Source organism: Cupressus sempervirens, chromosome 9 (genome assembly GCF_028749045.1).
Source record: "Cupressus sempervirens isolate cs-2001-9-10 chromosome 9, ASM2874904v1, whole genome shotgun sequence".
NCBI lineage: Eukaryota > Viridiplantae > Streptophyta > Pinopsida > Cupressales > Cupressaceae > Cupressus > Cupressus sempervirens.
In genome coordinates, this window is record NC_143126.1 from 498,721,828 (window position 1) to 498,747,992 (window position 26,165).

The window sequence follows — 26,165 nt, forward strand, 5'->3', positions numbered from 1 at the left end:
TTTAGAAATGATGCTAAGTTCCAAGGTTTTACCAGATCTCTTACTGGATTTCATAGAAATCTCATACATTTTAAAATTGCTTCACAGGTTTGCTATGTGTTGAATATGGAAAAAAGGAAGTTGCTTAGATTTCTGAGGGATGGTCGGGCTACCATGTTTATCTACGAGATGTAGAATGGTTACGAGCTGGCCACTATAATAGACAATCAGGTGGCGTTTGATGAAGCCCTTGCCAAACTCATGCAAGAGATCAAGAACAACAAGAACCCCTTTGCGGATAATCTCCACGTCTTTCACCAGCTGCTGAATAAGAAAAAAGCCATATGGATGGAGGGACCCCTCGGTTGGACATCCCGGATCAATAAGTTTGAAGATGCTATCCCGTAGCTTTCCATTTGCTATGACTCTGGCTCACCTTTCTCCTTGTATTACTCTGATGTGTTTGTATTTCGGATAGCAGTCCCTCTTGGTGGACTGTTTCTTTTGCTATTTTTTCGATTAGTTGGTTGAGGCTCTGCCTCCCTCCTTTTTGATGTACCTTTTTGATCCCACGATTTATAATATAAAAAAAATTGATTGAAGTTTTAGTTTTTTAATTAATTAAATTTATTTTTAAAATTAGTTTAGCTGATAAGTGAGAGGAGTTGTTATTTTTTAATATCTTTTTATATTTCTCATATTAATTTTTCATAATTAATTTTAAGTTTTAAGTTTTTATAGTTATTTTAGTTTATTTATTGTAATTGCCGTAGGCAATATACTATTGCATTCAGTTCTCCTAAAACTGAATTAGTTTCCATTAATGATAGATTATTATTTTTCTCTAAGTGACATATTTCTAAAGTTTTAATATTTATTGATACAATTTGTATATTATAAAAAATATTTATTTGAAATATGATTGGTTAAATTGGTTGGGTCTTATAAGACCCCTTTTTGCAGAAGCTATTTCCATACCACATTTTTTAGCCACAATTTTCATAATGCACATTATAAAAAAACCTAGACATAATGAATTAAGATGATTATTAATTTTTAAATCTTATTTCTAATTATTTCATTTCAAAACTTAATCTAATATTAAATTATTACTTTTAGATTTTGTTGATTTAGTTTTGAAATTTCATTTAGTAATATTCACTTTTATTACGATTTAATTTTGTAGTTTTAATATTAATTTTTAATTAAAATTTGTGATATTAAAATAATTTTTTTAATATCAGTATACAAAAGTATTAATTATAAAAAAAATGTAAGTTTAGAAAACTATATTATATATAAGTCTTGAGTAATGTAGTTTTTTATTCTCTTTTTTAATTGGTTGAAGATAACAATTATAAGAATGGAGAATTAAATAGTTTTTTTTTTCTATGGAGAATTAAATAGTTTTGAATTTTAAAACTGTATAATTAAATATATTATGGTTTATATTTAATGTACATATTTGATAACTATTGTTTTTATTTTTTGTTGATAAGATGCCAACATTAACTTTTATGTCATTATTAATTATTATTTGTTTAGTGCCAATAGATTCAAACCCAAGACCTCTTCAATAAGAGGCTCACAATTTACATTGTGTTGTGGACTCTTGACTATTTTAATTTATTTTTTTACTATTCACTTTATAAGAACTATTTTTTAGATGATAATTTATTAATATATAAATAATTAAATAAATAATATTTATTCAATTTATTAAAAGAATTAAAATTTCATTTACTTCAATTAAAAATTTATTTTAATTTAGTTTATGCATATTAAATTATAGTTTTAAAAAGTATTAGTACACCTCGTTGCAAGTGCTAGTAATCAATTGTGTTTGGCTGAGGGTTGAAATTTCAGCGAATTAATAGTGCTGATAAATATCATTAACTAAATTTTAAAAGATAAGTCTTTTACATAAAACGAAACGAGCGTGGACGAATAGGCCCCATCATCATCCTCTTTAATATTTATGCTGGGATATTGATTCTGCTGTTTAGAGTTCCCACACATCAGCTGAAACTCATGGCTGCAACTTCCACCCAAATGTTTGCGACCAATCTGCAAAACTTGAAGAGGGCAGTTTTTGCAACCTCAGCTGTTACAGTTCAGAAAACATGTTTATACAGAACTAAATCAGTCCAGATGAGAAGTATACACGGTACCAAGTTAATCCAGATTAAATGTATTTGTAGTAACAGAGAAAAACAGAAGTGGATTGTGTCTAAACCAAGGTACAGGACTCAATGTAATGCGGGGGCAGCTGAATTGGGAGGTTCAGGAATTGGGTCCATTGAAGGAATTCCTGGACAGGATTTAGATAGAGAAAATAGGTTTAAGAAGAAGAAAAAGAAGAAGGTATTTGTTGCTGGAGTAGACCAGGATGAGTTAGTGGATCCCCCAAGTTTAGCTGATTCGGACAGTCTTTTTGTTGAGTTCAATGGGATTCATTTACATCATAAATTGGCTGATTGTTCTACTGAAATTTCAGTTGCGGGCACTTCAGATTTGGACAACGGTGTCAATAGTATACAGAGTGATATTGGTAATTCAATTGGGATTCCTGCAATTTTATTGCATGGGTTTGGAGCCTCTGTTTTCTCGTGGAATCGAGTGCTGAAACCTCTGGCTAGGTTGATCGGGTCTAAAGCGCTTGCTTTCGACAGGCCTGCATTCGGATTAACGTCTAGAATTGAGCTCCCAGATAGTGGGAATCCACTTTCAAAGAATCCCTATTCAATTGGATTTTCCGCTGCAGCAACCCTCAGTTTTATTGACCTCCTGCAGTCACAGAAGGCGATTTTAATTGGGTAAGCAAATCAATTTCAAGTAATTGGATTTTGGATTGCAAGCAAAGTGTTCTGATTTTCTTTTTCAATTCGTAAACGAGTAACAGTTACTTCCAGATGGGAAGGTTCACTAAACTTGGACCAACCGGTTTATTATCACTTCTGTCTCTTTGCTTTTGCTACTAGATAATTATTTCCACTTTTTTGCCAAAAAAGTAAACTATTTTGAGCGGTAGAATCTCAAGAAGAAATTCTTTGATTGTAAGTGGAGATTTTAGCCAACTAACCAGGTGAACTGTAACGGCGCATGGCACAGCCTGATATGTAAGGTACATTGATAGAAACGTTTTGTTTTTGCATAAGACAAGAAATGAATTATGTATCCATGGATCATTTACGGACTGAAAAGCACATCAGTAGTTGATATGGTTTGATAATAAGAACTCTTAGCCATAAAATGAATTATAGAATGCAATAGAACCAAAAAAAAAAGAATAACCCAAGGCAAGTAAACCCCAAACAATTATGTACAAAAGCCATATAATACAAAATAATCCTGTAAAATGAAGTATTTTTGTCATACAAAACTCATCAACAGATCATAGTGCAAAGGGATAATGGAGAACGAAGCTGTAGTTTCGATTGGAGAAACAAGATCACATATCTCAACATCCATAGCTAATCCTCTGGGCATAGAAAGAATTGATTAAACTGTTTATGCTGTTATGGTTAAATATTCTTTAACCAAATATGAATTTTCGAAACAAAATCGGGCAACTGATAAATAAAACATGTGAATAATCTCTAAAATCTAATTTAATTGTTTCTATAAGTATTTCAAAAGCTAAAATTTACTGTAATATATGCAGCAAAAGCCTATTAGTAACAACTTTAGCCTCCTGCATCAGGCAAGGCAAGATAGATCTTGATCCATGTACTGAGCTTATTTGCAGGGATAAGTCTTAGTAGAGGTTGGTGCCTACAAAGATACACAGAAATTGGTATATCTAGTAGGTTGATGTCCACAAAGTTTGTAAGAGAATTTTATATAAGCAATTTTTTGCCATGGTTTACTCCCGAAAGTGTTTCCAAGTAAATCTTTTGTTCTTATGTTCTTAATTGTGGATATTCTATGATTGATGTTACTGTGAACATCAATTTGGAACAGTAAAAGGCTACCTCATACTGATTCAACCCCTTTCTCACAATAACTGCGTGCTCATCACTTGGTATTAGAGTAGATTTCTTCAAGCGTAGTTTGACCGCTAGAAGGTAGATCTTAAAGAGCACACACGGCCTGTGCAGAAGGGCTCTCCTCAAATAGGTCTCCATTGATTGATGGAAGAAACTGTCTTCTACAGCAGAAGGATGTGCACTTACCTAATGGCTCTTGGCTTTGATATTTGGCAATCAGAATGATTGGTTATGTTGCTCCAACTTCACCAACAGATCAAGCTGTAAAGAGATCTAGTGAAAATAACGCAAAAGCTATGAATGCAATTTTGTCTGGTCCATTAGAATTAGAATGTCAAGATGATGCACTATCTATTGTCAAAAGAATAATGTTATAAACTAAAGAATATCTGTGAAGGAGACAATAAGGTGAAGAAATCTAAGCTTCAAACACATTGAAGACAAATTGAGAGTGAAAGAATGAAGTACAAAGAAAATGTTGCAGCCTATCTTTTTCGCATGGACAAAATCGTCAACACCATATGAGGTCTTGGTGAGACGGTTGAAGATAAAATGATTGTGCAAAAAGTAGTAGGCCTCTTCCCTAAAGATTCGATGCAAAAGTTTCCACTTTTAAAGAGATAGAGGATCTAGATAAACTCACATTGGATGAACTTTGCATGGGATCCTCAAGACATATGAAATGAGGACTAGAGAGGAAAAATCATCTTAGCGAGAGACAGCTCTCAAAGCCTCAAAGAAGATAAAAAATATTGAGCCCAAGATAAGTGATACCTCTGATAATGAACTAGATGAAGAGGAATTTCACTTTGTGAGGAGGCTCAAGAAAGGATCCAACAAGTACAAAGGTAAGTTGCCCTTTAAATGTTTTAATTGCATAAAGTATGACATTTTGCTAAATGTCCTTATGAAAATAAAAGCAGTGATGATGAGAATGAGCTTTGTATGAAGAAAGACAGCATACATCATCATCATAAAAGTGACTACAAACAGGGAAAATGAGAAAAAAATAGAGCTTTCATAAACACAAGAAAATCTCTATTCAAAAGAGGAAAGTAGTTCATCCACAGAGTGCTTTTCCTTTACTGATAGGGAAGAGATTCTATTCATGGAATTAGGAAGCAAAAGTGATAGCTTGGAAAGTGGAGATAAAGAAAAAGAAGGGCAGTCAAACAAGGAAGACTATGCTAAAATAAACAGGGAAGTAGATTTGGAAAAATAGCTTATTTGTGCCCAAAGTGAATAAGAGAGTCAGGAAGAAGATCCTCAAACAAGAATTACAACTTTCAGAGGGCAGTGAATCTAAGGCAAAATTATCACAAAGTATTAAAGTATCCAAAAAAATGATCATTGATCCGAAAATTCAATTTTAAGAAGAAAAAAAGGATTGAAGAGGAGGTAAGAATCCAACTGAAGGAAAAGGAAGAAAATTGTGACAGTTTGGAATTCAAAATTGTTTCCTTAAGGAACTGGAAAACAACCACCAAGTTAAACAAAAGCCTTGAAGTTTGAGAAGAGCATCGAGATCTTAGATATCATCAATGGATAGAGGCCACCATTCATAAAAACCAGTTTTGTTTATGAAGTAAAGTAAAAGACTACTAAAGAAGATGTAGACCCAACAGAGCCATGAAAGAAGGCAAAGAAGGAAAAACCAAAGACCTACGCAAATGCTCTCAAAAGTCCTATAAGAAATGAAAGAAACAGGAAGAAAGAGAATCATCTCCCAGAGAATTCAAGCGCTTGTCCAAAAGGTAACAAGGATAATCTTGAAAATTTCTTTCCTCCAAGGCAAGCACATGACTGGGATTCAACATTCTTTCTGTAATCACTTCGGTCATAAAGGCATAAATTATAGGACACATACAAGAAATTTTGGTTGGAACAACAGAAAAGTCTTTATGGCTTTTCAAGAAGGAAGTCTTCGTCTCCGAAATTTGCACCCTGACTAAATTCAAGACTCAGTCACTTCAAGAAACATGGGATCTTTCCCGGCCTGTGGGTTACCCAAGTGGAAAGAGCCTCCGGAGAAGGCTGACTTCCTAAAGTGTCACCTAAAACTGGGCTCTAATTTTTCAAAGGGAAAATGCTAGGAAGAAACATAAATTAATGATTGAAAAAGTAAATGTGGTGATACACCAGAATCTTAAAGCTTGCAATATTAAAAAAATATGGCTCTTTGACTGTCAAAACATAATGGTAAACTTACACAACTTATTTCATCACACATATGCATAAGTATTTCATAGAGAAGTCTAAGGTAAATATATGCTTATGAAGGAATGATAACTTTCACTACAATAAATTATAACAGTACCCTTAAACACGGATTGCAACCTGCACAAAACACTTTAATCACAAAGAGGGTATAACATAAGATACAAACTGAATAGAAGCAAGATACTTTCACTAATAGCCCTTGTCAATCATACACTAATGCACGACTTTGCAACAAATAAGAAGGTCAAAACTATAAAAGATGGTCTCCAATATATTTTCTGCATCTACAAAACTGAGTTACAAGAAGTAAGCTAGAAGTGAGCAAAGTACTGAGAAAAAGTCACTAAGTCTCCCAAATCTGCATAAACCTAAACTCCATTTACAATTGAGCCTTCAACCCATACTTATAGCTTCAATCAAGCTGCACTTAGGAGAGCATTAACTCCTTGGTCAGATTCAATCAATCAGGCTACTTTTTGGGCCCCTATAAGCACTTTAGTAAGATGTATTAGTGGCCCAACAGCCATGCCTTATCAACTTTATCATAATGGCTACCAACTAATGTCCATTTATCTTTTGAAAAAGGCTCATAAAGACAAAAATCTGAAAAGCAAAACCCACCCAGATCTCATTTCCTATTGTTGATGACTGGCTAAACCATTAACGTTTGTCTTATCCCCATGACAACAACACCCATACTACATTTAAAAATCATAGAAGCTCTACCTGATTTAGCTTAGTAGCAAAACTCGGGTAATTATTTGGCAACATCAGCTATATGTCTACATGCTAGACGCCAAGATCAGCTGCCTAGACTATCTGTTGGGCACAGAGTCACTTATATGTGACAAAGACCTCTGAAAAACACATCTCCTTCACTGTTGAAACTCACTTCCAGATCGCAGCCTCCCCTAACTCATGAGGTATATGAGTATGGTTTATGATAGTTGACTAACAAACTCACTATCATGAATGTTATATGTTCACCTCAGAAACAATGCTTGAGATGAATCCAGTTCACTGGGATCCACTCCAAGTTGCCATCCAACCTTGAAAGCTGAAAAACATTATGCTGTTTACACTCAGATAATATAGGGCCCGTTCCAGAATACATCAAACATAGAATGATTCCCTGGCTTTCTTTTACATTCATCCCATTTCAGCACTGTCACCCTCTAGGGAAGTTTATGGAGATGCCCTTTTCTCAAAAGACCTCTTCATCTGTGCTTGACGGTGTTCAACTTTTCCTTAAGGCCTCAGTTCTAACTTCCTCCAGATCAATTAACTGAGCTAGCCTTGCAGTCATTGGCCCCTCCTCTAAAATATCAAGTTGATTGGCCAAGTCAAGAGCTGGAAGCTCAAGTGAATAGGTAATCGAGCCTCTTTTCCATAAACAAGTTTGAAAGGTGACTGTCCTGTTGACCTTTTTTGAGTAATTTGATCAGCCCACAGGGCTGATTTTAGCTGGGTATGCCATGCTCTCTAGTTACCCTCCATAGTCTTCTTACTGATTCTAATCAGATTGTTGTTAGTGGCTTCTGCTTGGTCACTGCCTTGCGGATAATAGTCTGAAGATGTATTAAGATAAGTTCCATTTCTTACAGCCCAATCAAATTTTTTGAAACTAACAAAAGCCAAACCGTTATTTGAGATAATGGATTCATGAATTCCAAACCTGAAAACTGGCTCTTCATTAAAATTCAGGACAACACTTTCATTAGCCTCTTTAAGCATCACTGCCTCAGTTCACTTAGTGAAATAGTCTGTAGCTGTTAGGACCCACTTGTGGCCAGCACTAGATGGGGGATTATAACTCCAATAAAATCCAGCCCTCATCTCATGAAGGGTTGTTCAACTTGAACGGGCTGTAAAGGCAAAGCTGTTAATTTCTCTTTCCCAACAAATAATGCACATTCCCTGCCTTTTCTAACCCATAAGTGTGCATCCTTGAATAGATTTGGACAATAATAGCCACCTGTCATTAACTTGAGAGTTGTTGCTCTAGGTGAAATGTGACCTTCAGCTGACCCATTGTCTGTTTGGTCAGCGTTAATGCATCTAACTAAAACACCAATAAAATCTTTTCTGAAAAGAAGACCATTCAATAGAATGTAAAGAATGGTCTGCAGTCTAAAATACCTCCTCTTGGCTTTATCCAAGCTCTGTGGACATTCACCAACCTGCAGAAATGAATCATTCGCTGCACCCAATCAGTGAATCAGAAGTTGAAAAAAAAAATTGTTCTTCATCTTGTAAAACCAAAACAGCCTCTTGGTCACTTTTTCCTTGCTGATTACAGCATCAACAAGCTTCTAACAGCATCAACAAGCTGCTTGTATAGTCCTTTTCCTCTGATCAGCTTGGTGAACTTGATCTCCACATCATATTCCATAACTGTAGTCACCCAACTGACTCTTTTATCATTTAAATCCTTACTCAGAAGGAATTTTTTCACACTCAGATGAGCAACCTTTAGAATGATTCTGTTATTAGACAACATGTGCTTAAAATTTCTCAAACTCCTTATAACTGCAAGTACATGTTTCTCTACAAAAGAATACCTTAGGTCGTAGTCCTTCAACTGTTGACTGAAAAATGTCACAGGCTGTTCCAGGCCTTCATCATTGCGCTGCACTAACATAACTGAGATAGAATCAATATCTCCATAGGCATACAAAACAAAAACCTTAGAAAAATCAGGATTTATAAGTGTAGGCACTGCTGCAAGTGCCTTTTTACTCAGCTCAAAACCCCTCTTTCCACCAGTAGTTCAGTTGAAGGGTACATTTTTCCTTAGCATGGCTGTTGATGGACTTAACAAATCTGCAATATCTGGAATAAACTTCCTAAGAAAACTTATCCGACCATTGAAACCTTGCAAACCTTTTTTTGTGCCAACAAAGGAAGAGCCAAATTTATTATTATTCTCAGGGTCAAAAGTGATTCCCGGTGTTGACACTATGTATCCAAGCAATCTGCCCACATGAACAACAAAAACACACTTTTTGAGATTAAGGGAATCCCAAAATCTCTGCATCTTTCAAAAATCTGTCATAGATGTTTTAAATGATCTTTTGATTACTTGGAAAAGACAATAATGCCATCCAAGTATACTAAGACAACTTTATACATCAGACTATCAAAAGCCATATCCATGGCCTTTTGAAAGTTTGCCTCAGCATTGGACAAACCAAGGGCATCTTTTTGTATGCCATGGTACCCTACTTGGTATTAAAAGCTGTCTTAAACTGGTCTTCCTCTCTTACTAAAATCTGATTGTAACCATTTTACACATCCAACAAGGAAAACCTCTCAGATCCTGAAACTACTTGAAGGATATGCTCCATAGAAGGCAAGGGGCGTCCATCTTTTAATGAGGCTCTATTCAAATCCTGGAAATCAAGACATAGCCTTATCTCTTCATTCAATCAATTTATTCAATTCTTTCTACATATGGGGCTCCGAATTTTGGGTCTAAAGGCCTATGTTTTTTCCTTACCAGTTTGGCATCAGGTACTAGTTCAATGGTGTGTTGAGCAAGTTTGGTATAAAACGCCTTCAAATCACTATACTCCCATGCAAAACTATCACTAAATTCTTGAAAAAGTTGAATAAATAAATATTGCTATTCTGAGGTACATACCTTGCCTAGCTCGAGTAATTTCTCTTGAATATTTCAACTTCCTCGTAGTTCTCCTGTTGAACTTGCATGTTGGCCTTGGACCTTTTGGTCTCATCATTAGTGTTGAAAATAGATTCAAGGGTGACCAAACCTTTAGGCATCTTATTGTTTGATAAGTAGGAGATATTTTCCACAGCAACTCATATTGTGATATTGCTATCAGGATTTAACTGTGTAGTTTTTAAGTCAAACTCATTGACCCATGTTTCATGAGTAGTGGTTAACACGAACCCATCTCTTATGAGAATGAATGTTTCTGTGAGCATCAACTAGACCTAATGAGTGCTAAGTGTTCTATTCATTCTCATGAGAGATGGGTTTGTGCGAACCACTACTCATGAAACATGGGTCAATGAGTTTGACTCAAAAACTACACAGTTAAATCTTGATAGCAGGATCACAATCTTGTTGGTTTAAAGAACCTCCAGAGAAGGTCGACTTTGTAAAGTGTCACCTAAAACTGGACTCTACTTTTTCAAAGTTTTTCAAAGGGAAAGGGTTAGGAAGAAACATAAATTAAAGCCTGAAAAAGTAAATGTGGTGATACACCAAAGTCTTAAGATTTGCAGTATTCAGAAAAATATGACTCTTTGACTATCAAAACATAATGGTGAACTTACACAACTTATTTCATCACACATGTGCATAAGTATTTCGCAGAGAAGACTAAGATAAATATATACTAATGAAGGAAAGATAACTTCACTACAATAAACTATATCAATACCCCTAAACATGGACTGCAACTTGTACAAAACACTTTAATCACAAAGAGGGTATAACATGAGACACGAACTGAAAGGAAATAAGATATTTTCCCTAAAAACCTTTGTCAATCATACATTAATGCATTACTCTGTAACAAATAAGAATGTCAAAACTGTAAAAGATGGTCTCCAATTTATTTTCTGCATCTGCAAAACTAAGTTACAAGAAGTATGCTAGAACTGAGTAAAGGACTAAGAAAAATTCACTAAGTCTCCCAATTCTGGATAAGCCTGAACTCCATTTACAAATGAGCCTTCAACCCATACTTATATCTTCAATCCAGCTGCACTTAGGACAACATTAACTCCCTGGTCAGATTCAATCAATCAGGCCACTTTTTGGGCCCTTAAAAGAACTTCAAAAAGATGTATTACTGGCCCAACAACCATGCCTTATCAACTTTATCATAATGGCTACCCATTGATATCCATTTATCTTTTAAAAAAGGCTCATGAAGACAAAAATCTGAAAAGCAAAACCCACTCAGATCTCATTCCCTATCCTTGATGACTGGTCAAACCATTAACATTTTTCGTATCCCTTTTACAACTCATTAAGGCATAACTCCACTTAGAAAAGAAAAACTCCACTCAGGTCATCCTTATCCCCATGAAAGAAACACCCTTATTGCATTTAAAAATCACAGAAGCTCTACCTGATTTAGCTTAGTAGCAAAAATCAGATAACAGGAACCTGTAACTCGTTTGCACCTTTAATGGATTATAATATTATACACTTTTAAGTGCAATAGTTCTAGACATACAATATGCTTTTGTAGAAGTGGTTTTGTGGAATTACCTAGACAACACGAGAAAGAGGATACCATGGCCAACTTAGTCTTTGTCGTGTCTCTTCTATAAAGTCCTCACTGCTTCTCACCCGCTGACAGTCAGACGAACCATGTTCTCCATTGGTCAATGCACCTCCCATGGCACTGTGGTCACCTTGTGTGACACCACCGTGGTCCCCTTCGGCAAGTTGCCTGAGCCTTTGCCTCCGTTTGGCTTGTTGGGCAAGAATTAAAGCCTAATGTGCGGCGTGTATGGCATCATTTTGCTCTTTTCTATTTCTATCCTTATTTAATTGGTTTGGCATCAATTACAAGGAAACATCATAAATAAGAAAGAACACTTTTTATTTTTTTATAATCTCTATACATCATGGGTCGTCTATGCAACCGTTTCAAAGTTACACGTGCTCTTTTCCTTAAACATTCTCAAGGCCTAAGGCTCATGGGTTGGACCTCCGTCAGGTCTTATCTCGGTCCTCTTTTTCCCTACAGTTACATTCTGCAAAGTTTCTCAGCGTTTGTTGCCAACGTTTCTCCCTCTTAGTTTCCTCCCTTCGCCTCGCCTGTGCAAGGAATGCTTTTGCAAACAATTAGGGAGACTAATGCAGAAGCCGGTTTGCTGTGGGACTCACAATCAAGGTGTACAACTTCTACATGTACAACTTCTCTTCGTACGAATGTTTGAATCATCGTTCGAAATAGTATTTGGAAGTTTTTCGTGAGAATGTACTCTCCTTTGAACAACTCGTTCACTCCGTCTTCATTCGTTCTAATATTCTCCTATACATGTATTCCCATTTAGTCTATGTATGCCATTCCCTGCACTGCTCTTCCCAAATTTAGTTAGCAACGACGCCAAATGTTTTCCCTTCAATGGTAATAAGGACTAATGCATAAAGACAAAATAAGACATTGAACATAGGAATTATAAGGAACTCAGTAGCAACTTATGTATTCATTCATCATCAAATGCAAGCAAGATTACATTTCCAATGCATAACATGTCTTTACTTGTGACAGAGACTAGTACATATAGTAGTCGAGGGATGCGAGGTGAACTGTCACATCCGAAACTATCTAACTACCCAATTACCCAACAACAATAACTTATTTTTAGAGGCTTGACTATTACAATCCAAATATAGGAAATTGTTAGATAGGGTTATGATACTTACTTGTGCCTTGAAAGCTTTAGACATCCAAGCGACAATATTGTTCATGGGCGATGAAGGGACACTCCAAAATGTGAATAACCCATACTTTCTACAATGATGCCATCCACCCCCTATATATGCATTACGTAAAACAGTCGTGACTTCACAATTAGAGTCCACTCTCCCGCCATAAACACCGTTACCACTCAATGATCTGACCTGTTAGGGAGGCAAAATAGGTTTGGATGATTTAATACCATCATGCTTGATCTTCTCTGGGATATTTGTGAAAGAAACCCTTTATTAGGGTTTTCAGGAGCTTTTTCAATTGTAGACTTAACCATTTGTGTCACCGATGGAAGGGTGGTCGGAGGTCACTGAAAATTTATTTCCTAGAGGTATCTTATTTGCACTAGTTGCACTAGGGTTATTTCCAAACATAGGAATAGCCCATATATTGCCCTGTGAATTTTTTACCCTACTTGTTGAATGGGCACGAGCAAATTTACGACCCTTCACCGTAGTCCATCCATCCTCATTTACAGTGTGATTGCAGATATGTAGTGACAAAATTCTAGGAACCTCATGTTCTATTTCCTTTGAAGAGTGCCCAAAAACAAATTAGGAGTCGTTTCTATAGACGATTTCCCCAAAAGGCTAAACTGATTGCCAATTGAGAAATCCTTCTTTCCATTTTTATTGATAGCCAACAAAGGGTTAAAAACCCCCTATTTATGTGGTTTTGAACGGTTTGGCATCATTCTGTTTTTGAAGGAAAGAGTATTCACATTTGCAAAGTTCACTATCAAGAGCAGAGCCATCTTTTTTATATGATGAGTTTAATATTATGTAATTTATAACTAATAAATTAGATATGTAAAGTTCAAGATCATTATTAATAATATATATATATATATATATATATATATATATATATATATATATATATATATATATATATATATATATATATATATATATATATATATATATATATATATATATATATATGTAGAATTTGATATTATTGAATATATAAGTTGATAAAACTCTATTATTCAATTATCATTATTAAATCTTATTTCAAATAGAGACATCACACATATGACTTCATAATATATTTTATTATGTACAGACACATACCCAAAGGCATCACACTCAACAACAAATGGGTGTGTGAAGTCAGGTAGTGCCAATATTGGGCATGTTCTCATGACTTTCTTGATTTTGTTACATGTAACTATAAGAAGCCTCACACAAATATCCTATAGTAACAATGCATACCAAGATCCTCTTAATTCATATATGTTCTTCAGAGGTGGCCAGTTCTTGGTGTACCTTAACACCATCAACTCCAGTCACATGTCCCACATAAAGAATCATAGTCATACTGAACTCACATTTGGAAGCCTTTGCAAATAGCGACTGTGCCTCCATGATACTCAAAACCACGTTCAAATGCTGCAAATGATCATTCCAAGTCTCACTCTATATCAATATGTGGTCAAAGATGACCAAAACATATTTCCTCAACTATTCATAGAATGTGTGGTTCATGCAGCGCTGAACATTGCTGGTGCATTGGTGAGTCCAAATGACATGACAAGGAACTCAAAGTGCCCATAGTGACAATAGAAAGAAGTCTTATGTATATTTTCTACGCAGACACTAATCTAATGATAGCCTAAATGAAGATCAATTTTAGAAAAGTACACAACTCTTTGTAGCTCATCTAGAAGCATCGATCCTACGAATGGGGTACTTATTCTTTATGGTCTTCTTGTTCAGTGCTTTGTAGTTTATGCACATGCGTAGCATTCCATTCTTTTTGGCCAATACAACTGAAGAAGTTGATGGGCTGGACCTAGAATCTATATGACCCATTTTCAGTAGTTCCTTGATAGTTTTTCAATCTCCTCCTTAAAATTGTGTGGGTGTTTGTAGGGCATAGTGATAACTACTTTTGTGCCCTCCTCAAGATCAATGACATTCTCGAACCCACTATCAAGTGGATGACTAGGAGGAATACCTCCAAACATTGTACTATGCTTATCCAACATAGTGTCGATATCAATATGATACTGCAACTCATTGCTAGGAGAAGATTTGCTGGATACAAACACTGAGCTTTCTACTCCATATCATCATGCCTGAATAGAGCCTCCGTCCTTGCTAAAACCACTTGTGGATCACCATCTACCAAGCCTGAAGCACAATTTTCTTACCATTAACAGTGAATTCCAATTGTTTTTGCTTGGAGTTTTGAGCATACCACTCAAGTGACTCCAACAATTGTAGTCCCAATATGGCATCCACATTGTTCAAACCCAGCACATAAAAGTCACCTGCCAATGTGTAATCTCCAATCTGTATATTCAGCTGTGGCACTATTTAGGTGCAACTTAGTGGGAAACCATCTGCAATCATAACACTGAATCTAGGAACTCTTTAGCTTGAAGCCCATATTTAATCACCAGTTCCTCATCAATAAAATTATGCATGGATCCATTGTGCAACTAACATATGTTGTCCCTTGAGGACACCTTTCAACTGGAAAGGACGGTTGTGATGTACTCCAGATAAAGCAGAAATGTGTTGTCTTTCTGACTACAGTATCCTCCACTTTAAGTTATTGGGGCTGACTTTCCCGTGCAACACCCTCATCAGTACTATCCTCTTGGTCATTCTGATCCTCACCATCAGAGTAGACCTCAACCAAATTTTGCCTCTTACAAGGCAACAATGACCTGACTCCCATGAATCTTTGCAAGAGAAGTATAATCTTCTCCTCCTTATCTCATTCCTTGACCCCTGTTCAGATTTAGAAGGATGTTCTTTGGCTGATTGAAACTTATGTTCTTTTGCTGATTAAAACCTTTCTTATCAGACTTCCATTGGCTGAAACTTTTTCTTTGGTGGCTGATAGGAAGGAGTGACATCCAAGTCAAGGGCTAAATCAATATCATCATCTAGTGAACTAGGCCTATGAGCCTTAACCAACCCTTTCAGCTTGTCACTAAAGCCTTCTACAAAAAGCATTGTGACTCTTTTTTGTGGCATATCAAGAATCATTATAGAATTTGGTTGGAACTCATTGATGTGAGATTTCAAATGTCCTACCTATGTCAGTTGAGCCATTTCCATGTAATAGACTTCTATATCTTTTCTATCAAAGTGAGTAGTCAGCCTTATAACAAATTCTTCATAGGAATGTATCATGGTATGATCATGGGAAACTAATCCATGGTGCCACTAGTCATATGCTACTCCCTCCAGGTGCATGGTAGCAAACTGTATTGCCTTTTCCTCTTTCTTGAGCTTGAGCGCCGAGAATGTGTGTAACTTATGAATCCATGACCTTTATAATATCTCTTCGCTTCCGTTAAAGGCTGGTAGAGAAATTTTATTTTAAGCATCCTTGTATTCCAGAGGCTGAGTGACCTGCCTAACTTGCCCTCTATGCCTCCTGTGTTGCCTAACTGCTTTACATCAGCTGGAAGGTGCATGTATTCAACATGGGCTTCCACAATATCATTTGTAATGTGTGTCTCCACTTGCTCTTCCTTCAGAATGGTTCTCTTTCAATTTGATGAGGTAGAATTGTGAGACGTAATTGTCGATCAGACCTAGTACCTGCTGTCCTTACAACGTTAGAAGTTGCTGTGTCTTGATTGCCATGCCTGACCTAACTCCTGCTGTGTTCAGTACTAGGCCTTCTTGATCTGTATGATCAATTCTCAGTTGACCCATAGCTGTGATCATTCAGTCCTAAAATTGTTGTAGCATTTTTTTGCTGCTGTTTGGCAAAGACCATCAGAAAGTTATTGAGCTGATTATTCATATCCCTAGGTGGGTTTTTTTCTCTTCTTTTTCCCATTGTTGTTTCAACTGGGTCACTTCCAACTCCTCCCACTTTCTGTCCAGACCTACTTCCATCTCTTTGTTGTAACTTTTAGTCCCTTAGACCCTTTTGGTGGCCTCTTGTTGGACATTATTAATTTGTCTTATCTGAATCTAATCTTATCTACCTATGTGGTTCAAACCCTCTACAGTTCATACACTACTTTAAACTGCCATGCGTTTGACTAGGAGTGACATGCAATCATAATTTATGACATGCAACCGCTCAGATCAGTCCCAAATTGACATGCACAATGAATACCACATAAGCTAGAGGGAAAAGTGGCACCAATACCACTGAAAATATTTACTAGAGATTTTTGCTAATAACAGATGTGTTCACAAACATGACTGGCTGTTCGATGAGATATTTGATAGCATTCAAAAAGGATTCTTACCATCCAGATTATCAAATAAAATTTAACCAGAAATACCATTAAATTTCAAGGATAGAATACAAGGCCTACCAATCATTGCATCAGGTTCAGGTTATAATCTTTGACAAAAGCTATTATGAATTAGATGTTGGAAATGGCTCTCACTATTTGAACTGCTCCTATTGATGATGTCTGGTCTGGATTAGCAGCAGTAATAGCCTTTGCATTGAGCATAGCATGTCTTCTACCAAGCTGAGGCAGTGATACTAATTGGACTGTCATTTTTGCTTCTGCCTGCCAAAATGAACAGCTGCAGCTCTTTGCGATATAACCCTCGAATAGTTTTATTGCTTCCAGAAAAGTACAGACTGCTGTTGCAGACCTGCGGCTACGTCCAGGACTGTTGATAGCAGGGGTTTCGTTCTGTTTGTATGCCAAATTGCAGAGAACTCATATATTAACCAAGAAAAAACATAATGACCAAAGAATAATTCCCTTCAAAGGCATTGACCTTCTTTATAAAAAATTAAAAAGCTGTGATTCTTCTAGATTATTCATGATGGTGACTAGGCATAATCTCCGAGGTTCAAAAACATATTTATTAACTACCACCACAGCGCTTCCTAGATGTAATAAGTTGTGGCCCCATCATTAGTCATAATGAAAAATTAAATATATTGCAAATAAACTTTTTCTTTTTGGACTAATATTTAATTATTCACTCATTCTCTTGCTATTCAATCAAATTGCTAGCCTTAGGGAATGAAAAAGGCTAGTTACTTCTTCTCTGCGAACTAGAGCTCGGAGGGGGACATTACATTGAGTCTTAATTATTCATCCCTTGATTCACAACACAATGTATCCCTTTCAATGCTTGGAATGTGTCCTCCTTTATTGGTGGAAGGGTCGTCACCTTTGTTAGGGATTGAGTCACCACTTTTCATTGTTTCCTTTGAGAATAAAATATTATTCCCTGTTCTGATCTCCTTTAGATGCCCTCCTAAAATAAAACCTTCTTCCCTTTATATCTTCCAATGTGGAGAAGAGTCACACCTAATCATCATGTCTACCCATTTGCAATAGTTACAACCTTTCATAGTTACCACATATTGAAAGAGTCGCAACTCTTAAATGTTTTTGCCCTTTGAAAGGGTCATAACTCTTCATAATTGCCCTTATCTGAAAGAGTCACAACACTTTGAAGAGTCAACCCTTTGAAAGAGTTACAATCCTTGATCATGGCTGCCCTTTGAAAGAGTCACTTCTTTATTTTCTTCACATTGCTTTCTTCTTCCATAAATATTTCTTCAATTCTAATGGTGTCCTCTTCCTTCCTTCCTTTATATCCACTTTCCAATGAACTCCCCTCCTTTTTATATCTTATGAAGAGGAGTCACATTCACAACTCTTCATTATGCATCTTTTGACCTTTCTCATTAACTTAATTAACTTGTTATTATATTATATTATTATTTAAAAATTTCTATCTATTTATTAATTTATAATATTTCAATTTAATTATTATTATTTATTATTAAATCCGATTTGACAAAGGTGGCATTACACCTATTCAAGCCAAACAGTGATAACCCTTTCTCTCAAATATGCAACATATACCCTGTAGCTGAAAAAATCCATTGAAATTTATAACTAATCTATCTAAATTCCTCTCAGCACTCAGTAGTCCTCCAGGGTGTTGATGCGAGTTTTGTATTACTTACATAACATATTAGGATTTGAATATTCAATATGGGATATCAAACATGCAACTCCTCTCTTGAAAAGTTATTACTCATGAAGACATAAGCAATAGCTCCAATGTTCCTTACACCGTTGGATACTCACTCAGTTTTATCGATGTGATTTGCTAGTAATCACATAGGCGGCCTTACGCTATTCATTCAAGGATGACTTGGACTTTGGTGGAATGATGGAGATGATGATGGGTTTGTGAAATATGCGAGTGGCAGATAATGTTGATGGTGGTGGTGATGAAGGATGTGTCTGCCAGGGATGATGTTGATGGGAAAGTGATGGTAGTGGAAGGTGAGTGGATGTGTTCTAATGCTTGACCTACTCCTAACTTGCTTCTCTAAGCTTCGACTACCCAACTACTTACTATTCTACTCCTACTCCTATGAATGGAAGGTTAGCAAATGGACGGGGATTGAATCTAATGAGAGCTGGCCAGCGGCCTCACTTCCATAGGTGCAATGATTCAAAGGAATAATAAACTAGCTTACCACACAAAGCTTCCCAACTAGCCGTTAGGATGCTAATGGTCTAGTATTGATCCCTATCAAACATTTACTAATGCTACCATACAACTATCCATCTACTTCACTCCTACTTAGCAACTTGAACAACTTGAAAAGAAATCTAACTATGTGGAAGTAGAAAACATGCAATAACACCCAATGTTCTTGATCAACATGCCAATCGCAACAATGAAAAAGAGAGCAATTTTGGTATTATCTTCGCAACAATTTCTCCAACCCTTTACAAATGAGAGCAAATGGCCTTTTATAGGGGCCAAAAATACAACAGACGGTGGAGATCAAAACAAGATCAACGATCCAGATTGGATCCTCAAAACCCTAATTAGGGTTGCCACCCCATCGGCCAATGAGAAGCTGCCACCTCATCAATGGACCAATGAAAAAAGTGCAAAAAGTGGTAACTAATGAGAAGGCACCAAAATAGTGGCCAATCAGAAATAGACACTTGTCCTATTCTAGAAGAAAGGGAAATTTGCCACTTGGGCTTACATCAAATGATCTTCTAATATAAATCTTCCCTTTTCTTTCATTTTCTTAGCTAAAGCAATGAACTTAGCTAGCCTTTCGGTCGTTAACTTCTTCCATAGGAGGACAAGGTGTGTGCTTCGCCCTGAGTTCACACCACTTGCTGCTTGTAGTATCCTTTCGTGATCTTTCTCATATTCTTTCACAAATCCAATAAAAGCATTGAGAGAGGAAAGGGTGCCCCAAATGCTTTTTCTTGATAGCAACCTTTTCTAGCTCATCCAATCTCGATTCAAGTCTTATCTCATTGATATCCTCTTCTCTGATGTCTTCAAAATCAAGGGCTGCTCCATTGTCGCTCATCATGGTCGTAATGGAAGTGTCGATGCTTGGGCCGTGATGTGCAACTGCCTGTTGTATATCCTTTTATTGTACCGCCATTGGTATCGGTTATTCGCCTCATTTTCAAGAAGAAGGGTGTTTTGGGCATCATATCCTCTTTGTTTTTCTTAGTGTTTGTCCGCTTGGGATTCTTACTTGCACTAACATCCTCCATGCTCGTCGCCCTATTACGGGATGGTAGAGTGGTGGACCAGAAGGCAAGTAGAACCAAGGGAAGCAATTCTAAGACTAGAATGAAAGAGAGAAATCCGCTTAAGGACCCCTTTCAACTCTAAATGATTTGAAATTACCTCTACCTATAGCCAAGGGGGATTGTCCTTCCTTTAGTTTGTCCTTCATCCGTATCATGTCCACTGTATCGATATTAGTGTCGGTTATTCTCTTCATTTTCGAGAAGAAGAAAGTTTTGGGCATCATATCCTCTTTGTCTTTCTTAGTGTTTGCCCGCTTGGGATTCTTACTTGCACTACCATCCTCCATACTCGTCGCCCTATTACGGGATGGTAGAGTGGTGGACCAGAAGGCAAGAAGAACCAAGAGGAGCAATCCTTAGACTAGAGCGAAAGATGGATGTCAGCTTAAGGACCCTTTGCAACTCTAGATGATGAAAATTCACCTTAACCAATAATCTTACTGCGACTTTTCGGAAGCTAGGATATGACTTCAAGAATTTCAAATCCCTTGCAAATCAGAAATTTATCATGCAATTCACCTCCAAATAAAATTACTCAACCTAGGGAAAAAATCACAACCTCTTGAAAAAATCAGAATTTTATCTCCCACAAAATTCGGCTCCCACAAATTTTGCCCTCCACAAATTTCGGCTCCCACAAATTTCACTTTCCACAAATTTCGCCAAGCAAGAAGAGTGCAGATCTGCTCTTGCAAAATCACCAACACCTTGAGAAGGAGAAGCGAGAAGTGAGGAAGAAATGGGAGAGAGGCCTCCTCTTATACCCAACTTTCTTCTTGGACCCTGGGAGCAAGAAAAACAAATAATTAATGCAAAATTATGACCCACAATTAAATACTTAACCAAAATTAATTTTACCATGATAAAAATTAATTTGTAAAATTGCCAATTAGTTCTAAATTGCAAAAAGAAATTAAATGGTGCCTTAAAGATGTTAAATATTTCCATTTAATGAGGATTTAGTAATTAATACGTCATTAAAATTGTATTTTGGCTAACCAAAAGTCATTTTTCAATTTTTTCAATATTAAATTACCAATTTCATTAAAGGCAAAAAGTTTTCAAGGCAATTTTAATCTATTAAAGCCAATTTTTTGCAATTTTTCTCAAATCGATTTTGCTATGCCAATTATAAATTTTGTGACAAATAAAATAAAATTGCTTCTAGAGCCAAAAATCGATTTTTGCAATTTGACTTCACCATCAAAAAAAATAAATTTCTTCACAAAAAAATATAATTAAGATTTTTCAAAAAACCAAATTTAACAAAAATTTCATTTTTTGAAAATTATCCAAATTTATACAATTATATCCAAATTTTCAAAAGAAAATGTCTAAGTACAAAATTCACAATTTTATCCTGCCAAGTATTGCTCTTTAAAATTTTGTTTGGCCTAAGGATGAAATTGGTTGCTCTGGAAAATCAAGTTGAAACTGGGTGAAAAAAAGCTAAGTCTGTCCCACTGGCCTGAAAGTGTCCAAGGCTCAAAATTTTCAAAAAATCAAAATTGTTGGACAATCCAAAAATTTGCCGAGGCGATAAAAAAAAGGGGGGGTCCCCAAAATTTTGGGGCAATGGTGTGAAAACCTCACAACACAGGGTTCTAGGAAGATGGGCATGGTGTTTGAATGCTGCTAATGCTTAATATTTCCCAGGTATGGTAGCTCAGCTGCCATCATTGTCTCTTCACTAACAGAGAACCATGGTGCTTGACCAAGATTTAGGGCTGAATGATAAAACTTCTAACTGAAGATTAACTCCTATTCACATGGCATTAATGTTACTAACTTCAAGGAGATTATAATCACACAGAGGATTTCCTTCTGCCAAGTTGACTATCATTAATTTCAGAGTTAGATATAGTTTCCAAAAATGCCCAAGTGAATTCAGATCCATAATTTTTTTGATGGGTAATTCTGATCCATATTACCCTATTTCCTATGTAACCTACTATAAATGCTCAGTATAATATTCCTGAAACATTATTGACCCACAGAAAATAACAGTCATGCAGGATCATTAAGACAATTTTGTTCATATGTAACGATCAGACCTGCATATAATTAAAGTCAAACCAAGAATCATCTGAAAAGATTCAAAGAACAATAAATATACTGACGACTCAAAATTGATTCAGTAATCATGACAGGCCTAGGATTTTCTTAATTGGATCAACTAGATGTCATTACCTGTCTGCCTGTGTCACTATTGAACCATGAAACATGATTCTTTCCCTCTACTTAGTGATGATACCTTGCAAAACCCTGCAAATTCAGACAAGTTAGTTTTCAGCATTAGTCATGATCAAATATTATCCAAGTTATATTATTTAACAGCTATACTGTCCCAACATATATCAAATAATCACAAGCAGAATTAACTAATAACTCAAATTAATCTAATATACTGTGAAATATAAAAGTATTAAATTTCAGAATTTAATTCTAATAATAATCAATAATCTTTTTGGGGTGCTATTACAATTTCAAGATCCATCGTTTTTGGCAACAGATAGAGGTTCAAACTTAATTCATTTTGTGGCAAGTTATGATTTTTTTTTATGACAGGAAAGCTTTGATCAGGTGGTCTGCCATAGATGAGTGCACACATAAAACACATACATAGTAGGCTAGGTTTTCAGTTAGTTTACTGCTACAGTGCTACTTAGCCAAACTTCTTGATATTTTTGATTTGTACAGGATGGAGTACTTCATAAAATTCAGTAATGTCTGAAACGTAGGGTGAAACATACATATCAAGATAAAGAAATGATTATGGGCAATATGCATCGAAATCTTATAAACCAATTTTTTTATCATATTCCTTGTACTACTCAGTTGCATTTGATTTGGAACATCAAAACTGTTCAAATATGAAAGGAAAAACAAGATAGAATCATATCTCTCTGTTTAGGTTACTCATATAGATTGTATATGGTCATACTTGTCAAATGGGATGATTTTAGTTGGAAAGTAAACCAAGGCATCGCAATCTAATTTATAACATCTAATTATGTAAACCATAGCTTGCAGACTCAGACTTGGAGAGTCCTTTGCAAGCTCAAACGTGTAAACTTGGCAACAACTTGACAAGAACTTAGCAAAACTTGGCAACTTAGAAAGTGCCAAATATTAGAATTTTATAGAAAAACATATTTGTTTTTGCAAAATTCAATTACAAAATGTATTGAGTTAAAATTCACATCTCAAAAGAGAAATTGCATGGTTTTATAAGAAAAAATGTGTGGGAAAACGGATTGTAACCAGAATTTTACTTGCACAGGCATGTTTACCCATGTTTTTCTTGTGTCGATAAAAACTTGCGAGTTGAACTTGTAAAAAACTCACGGATGAAAAAAATAGAGTACTCAGCAACTTGGAGAGCACTGCAGAGTCTGAAAATTGAAAACTATGGTGTAAACAGTGTGTTTGGCAGAAAAAGATTGAGCTGTGTGAATGTAAATATTTATCTATACATTTTATACTTTGTTCTGGATAAGGATGCTCCTATTGTTTAGTATCATTTATTGCAAATGAACAGAAAAAATTGATAGTTTATAACACCGAGTTGTCATGTATAAGATATAAAATGGCAGCCATTCAGCAGGCTGTCTAGTAGCAGCAAATGCATATTTTGAGGCTCCTGAACGTGTTGCAGCACTCATCTTGGTTGCTCCTGCAATTGTAGCTCCTTTAGTCATGGGAAAGAACAAAAATATGAATAGTAATCCAACGCAAAGGAATAGACAAGATGATAACTATAATTCAGAAGAGGGATTGAACCCTTCTAGAAAGATCAAAATGATGCTATTGAGGTTTTGGACAGTTACTTCTAGACTGGTTGCGAACATGGTTCAAGAAATGAAGTCAATGGCAAATACATTTTATCGGAAACTCTTGTCGAGCATCCTTCGTTCCAAGGTTGCAATTATGCTGGTAAGCATAAATGTTTATACTATGATTATGGAACTTTCTGATGTAGAGATTCAACATGGAATTATTGATCAGTGTTCACACCTGCTGATGCATGTGTTGAGAACTTTTGTTTACTTCTGGGTCCAGTTGCTGACCCACTTCCATGCTTGTAGGTGAGATTGATTATGGACAAGTACAGCAGAGAGGCAGTAAGATATGCATGGTATGATAAAAAGCAAGCAACTGACCATATCATACATGGATACACAAAGGTGAGTTTGTTTTTCATGTTATGAATGCAAATCTAGCTGTGATTTTAGCAGCAAGTTTGAAGTGGATGGTAGGAAAGCGTGCAAATATGTTTCCTGGTTTCGTTGGTTTTTTGTATTTGCAAAACTTGTGGGCTGAACTATTCAGAAAATTGGCATCTGAGATTCAAATTTGTATTATGTTCTATTCATCTACAAAAATGAGGATTTGTATTGATATGATTACCTTGGAAGAATTTCACCTGTGTGTCTCAAACATGATCACTTTTTATTTTGCCTTGTAGCCACTAAAATGCAAAGGTTGGGAGAAAGCCCTCTTAGAGTTTACCTTAGCCATGTTAACAGACTCTGCATCTGAAGGGAAGCTTCCACTTCAAAAAAGGCTTAAAGACATCTCCTGTCCTGGTAGTTCGCTCTTGACTTTCTTTCATCTGATATATTGTTTACATATAGAAGTTCAATTGATTCATTTACACATAATTGCTTATACAAAGAGCTGACTCATTGCATTCACCCACTGTATGATGCTTTGAAAATCAAGTGTTGATTGTAACTGGTGATACGGATCGGCTAGTTCCTGCATGGAATGCTGAAAGATTGGCAAATGCTATACCTGGAGCCAAATTTGAAGTTATAAAAAATTGTGGTCACTTACCCCAGGAAGAGAAGCCAGAGGAGTTCCTTGCTGTAATTCAGAGGTTCTTGCAATGGGCTTTCAGCACTTCTGAGAAACAGGCGCTTCAAATAGCTGGATAGTATCAGTTGTAAGACTTCAAGTACTGGATTTGGATAACTTTGATGGGGCAAAGATCTCTTCTCAGTAAGCTCAAGAAATGTATTACATGTGTAGTTATTATAACGATAGATAATAAACATTTTATAACTTTTAATAATGCTAAACCAGACATTTTTGGTGGAAAATATCAATCAATCTTCTCGTACAACTGAATACTACTTAACCAAGATTGCAGATTGTCCAAAGCCTGCCTTTGTTGAAACATGGTGTAACAAGAAAACTTGATGGTCTGACAGATCACTGTCATTACTAATTCAGCCTTTTCTGCTGTTTCTTGTGGCCTACTACCCATGTCAACAAGACACTCCTGTGGTCCAGCTTAAACTTTGTCATCGTTCAGGTCTGAACCTGGTGAATAGGCTTTTCCCAGAGTTACCGAATCCTCTTCCCTTAAGGGATCTTCCTAGGGCTCAGGAGCTTTTGCCTACTTCAATTTATGTTGCCTGAATTTTGGGCTATCTTCTTTCTTTCATGAACATTTGTCTTCCTCGATTAAATTTGTGTCTGTCAATTGCACCTTCTTTGAATAGCAAGCCATTAGGATTCATAATTCCTGGCATATTTGCATCTGAAGTTTATCCTTTAAAATTCAAGCATTTAGGTTCATTGATACCCAGTCCAGATCTATGTTTGCTTTGTCTATGATTTCTTCGATTAAATCTAGTTATAAACAATTTTTGCATAGACTACTGTCCATAATTTTCTTTTTCACATTCTATAACTTCATGTATAACCCACAAATTCATTATCATCTCTTATATTTCATTATGCCAAGCATTTATGGATAATGAGTGTTTTTGGGAGTGTCGTTCAAATGCGGAAAGCACTGATCATTACTATAGCTTTACTAAACTCCAGGAATAATGGCATCAAATAGAATCTGAATCTTCCTTAAATATATGATCCATTGATTGAAGCCTCTTTCCTAGCTTATTAGGGTGTTTTAAGTAACAGAACGAAGGAACTTCTTGTTAATGTATTTAATCT

General features: G+C 36.0%; 1 protein-coding gene across 1 annotated transcript; it reads left to right on the forward strand.

The window, feature by feature from the left end:
- Positions 1 to 1,901: 1,901 nt before the first annotated feature.
- On the forward strand, positions 1,902 to 25,303 carry LOC149539510 (alpha/beta-Hydrolases superfamily protein). The gene is made up of 5 exons (XM_089800740.1): positions 1,902 to 2,795; positions 23,795 to 24,134; positions 24,287 to 24,385; positions 24,667 to 24,787; positions 24,924 to 25,303. The coding sequence occupies exons 1-5, from the start codon at positions 2,011 to 2,013 to the stop codon at positions 25,136 to 25,138; spliced, it is 1,560 nt and encodes a 519-aa protein (XP_089656866.1). The 5' UTR covers positions 1,902 to 2,010; the 3' UTR covers positions 25,139 to 25,303.
- The last annotated feature ends 862 nt before the right edge of the window (positions 25,304 to 26,165 follow it).

Bases quoted from the DNA above. Each gene is read 5' to 3' on its own strand.
- LOC149539510 (XM_089800740.1), top strand. From the start codon at position 2,011: ATGGCTGCAACTTCCACCCAAATGTTTGCGACCAATCTGCAAAACTTG. The intron at 24,135-24,286 runs GTAAGCATAAAT...CCATGCTTGTAG, and splicing joins CCAAGGTTGCAATTATGCTG to GTGAGATTGATTATGGACAA. The intron at 24,386-24,666 runs GTGAGTTTGTTT...TTTGCCTTGTAG, and splicing joins TCATACATGGATACACAAAG to CCACTAAAATGCAAAGGTTG.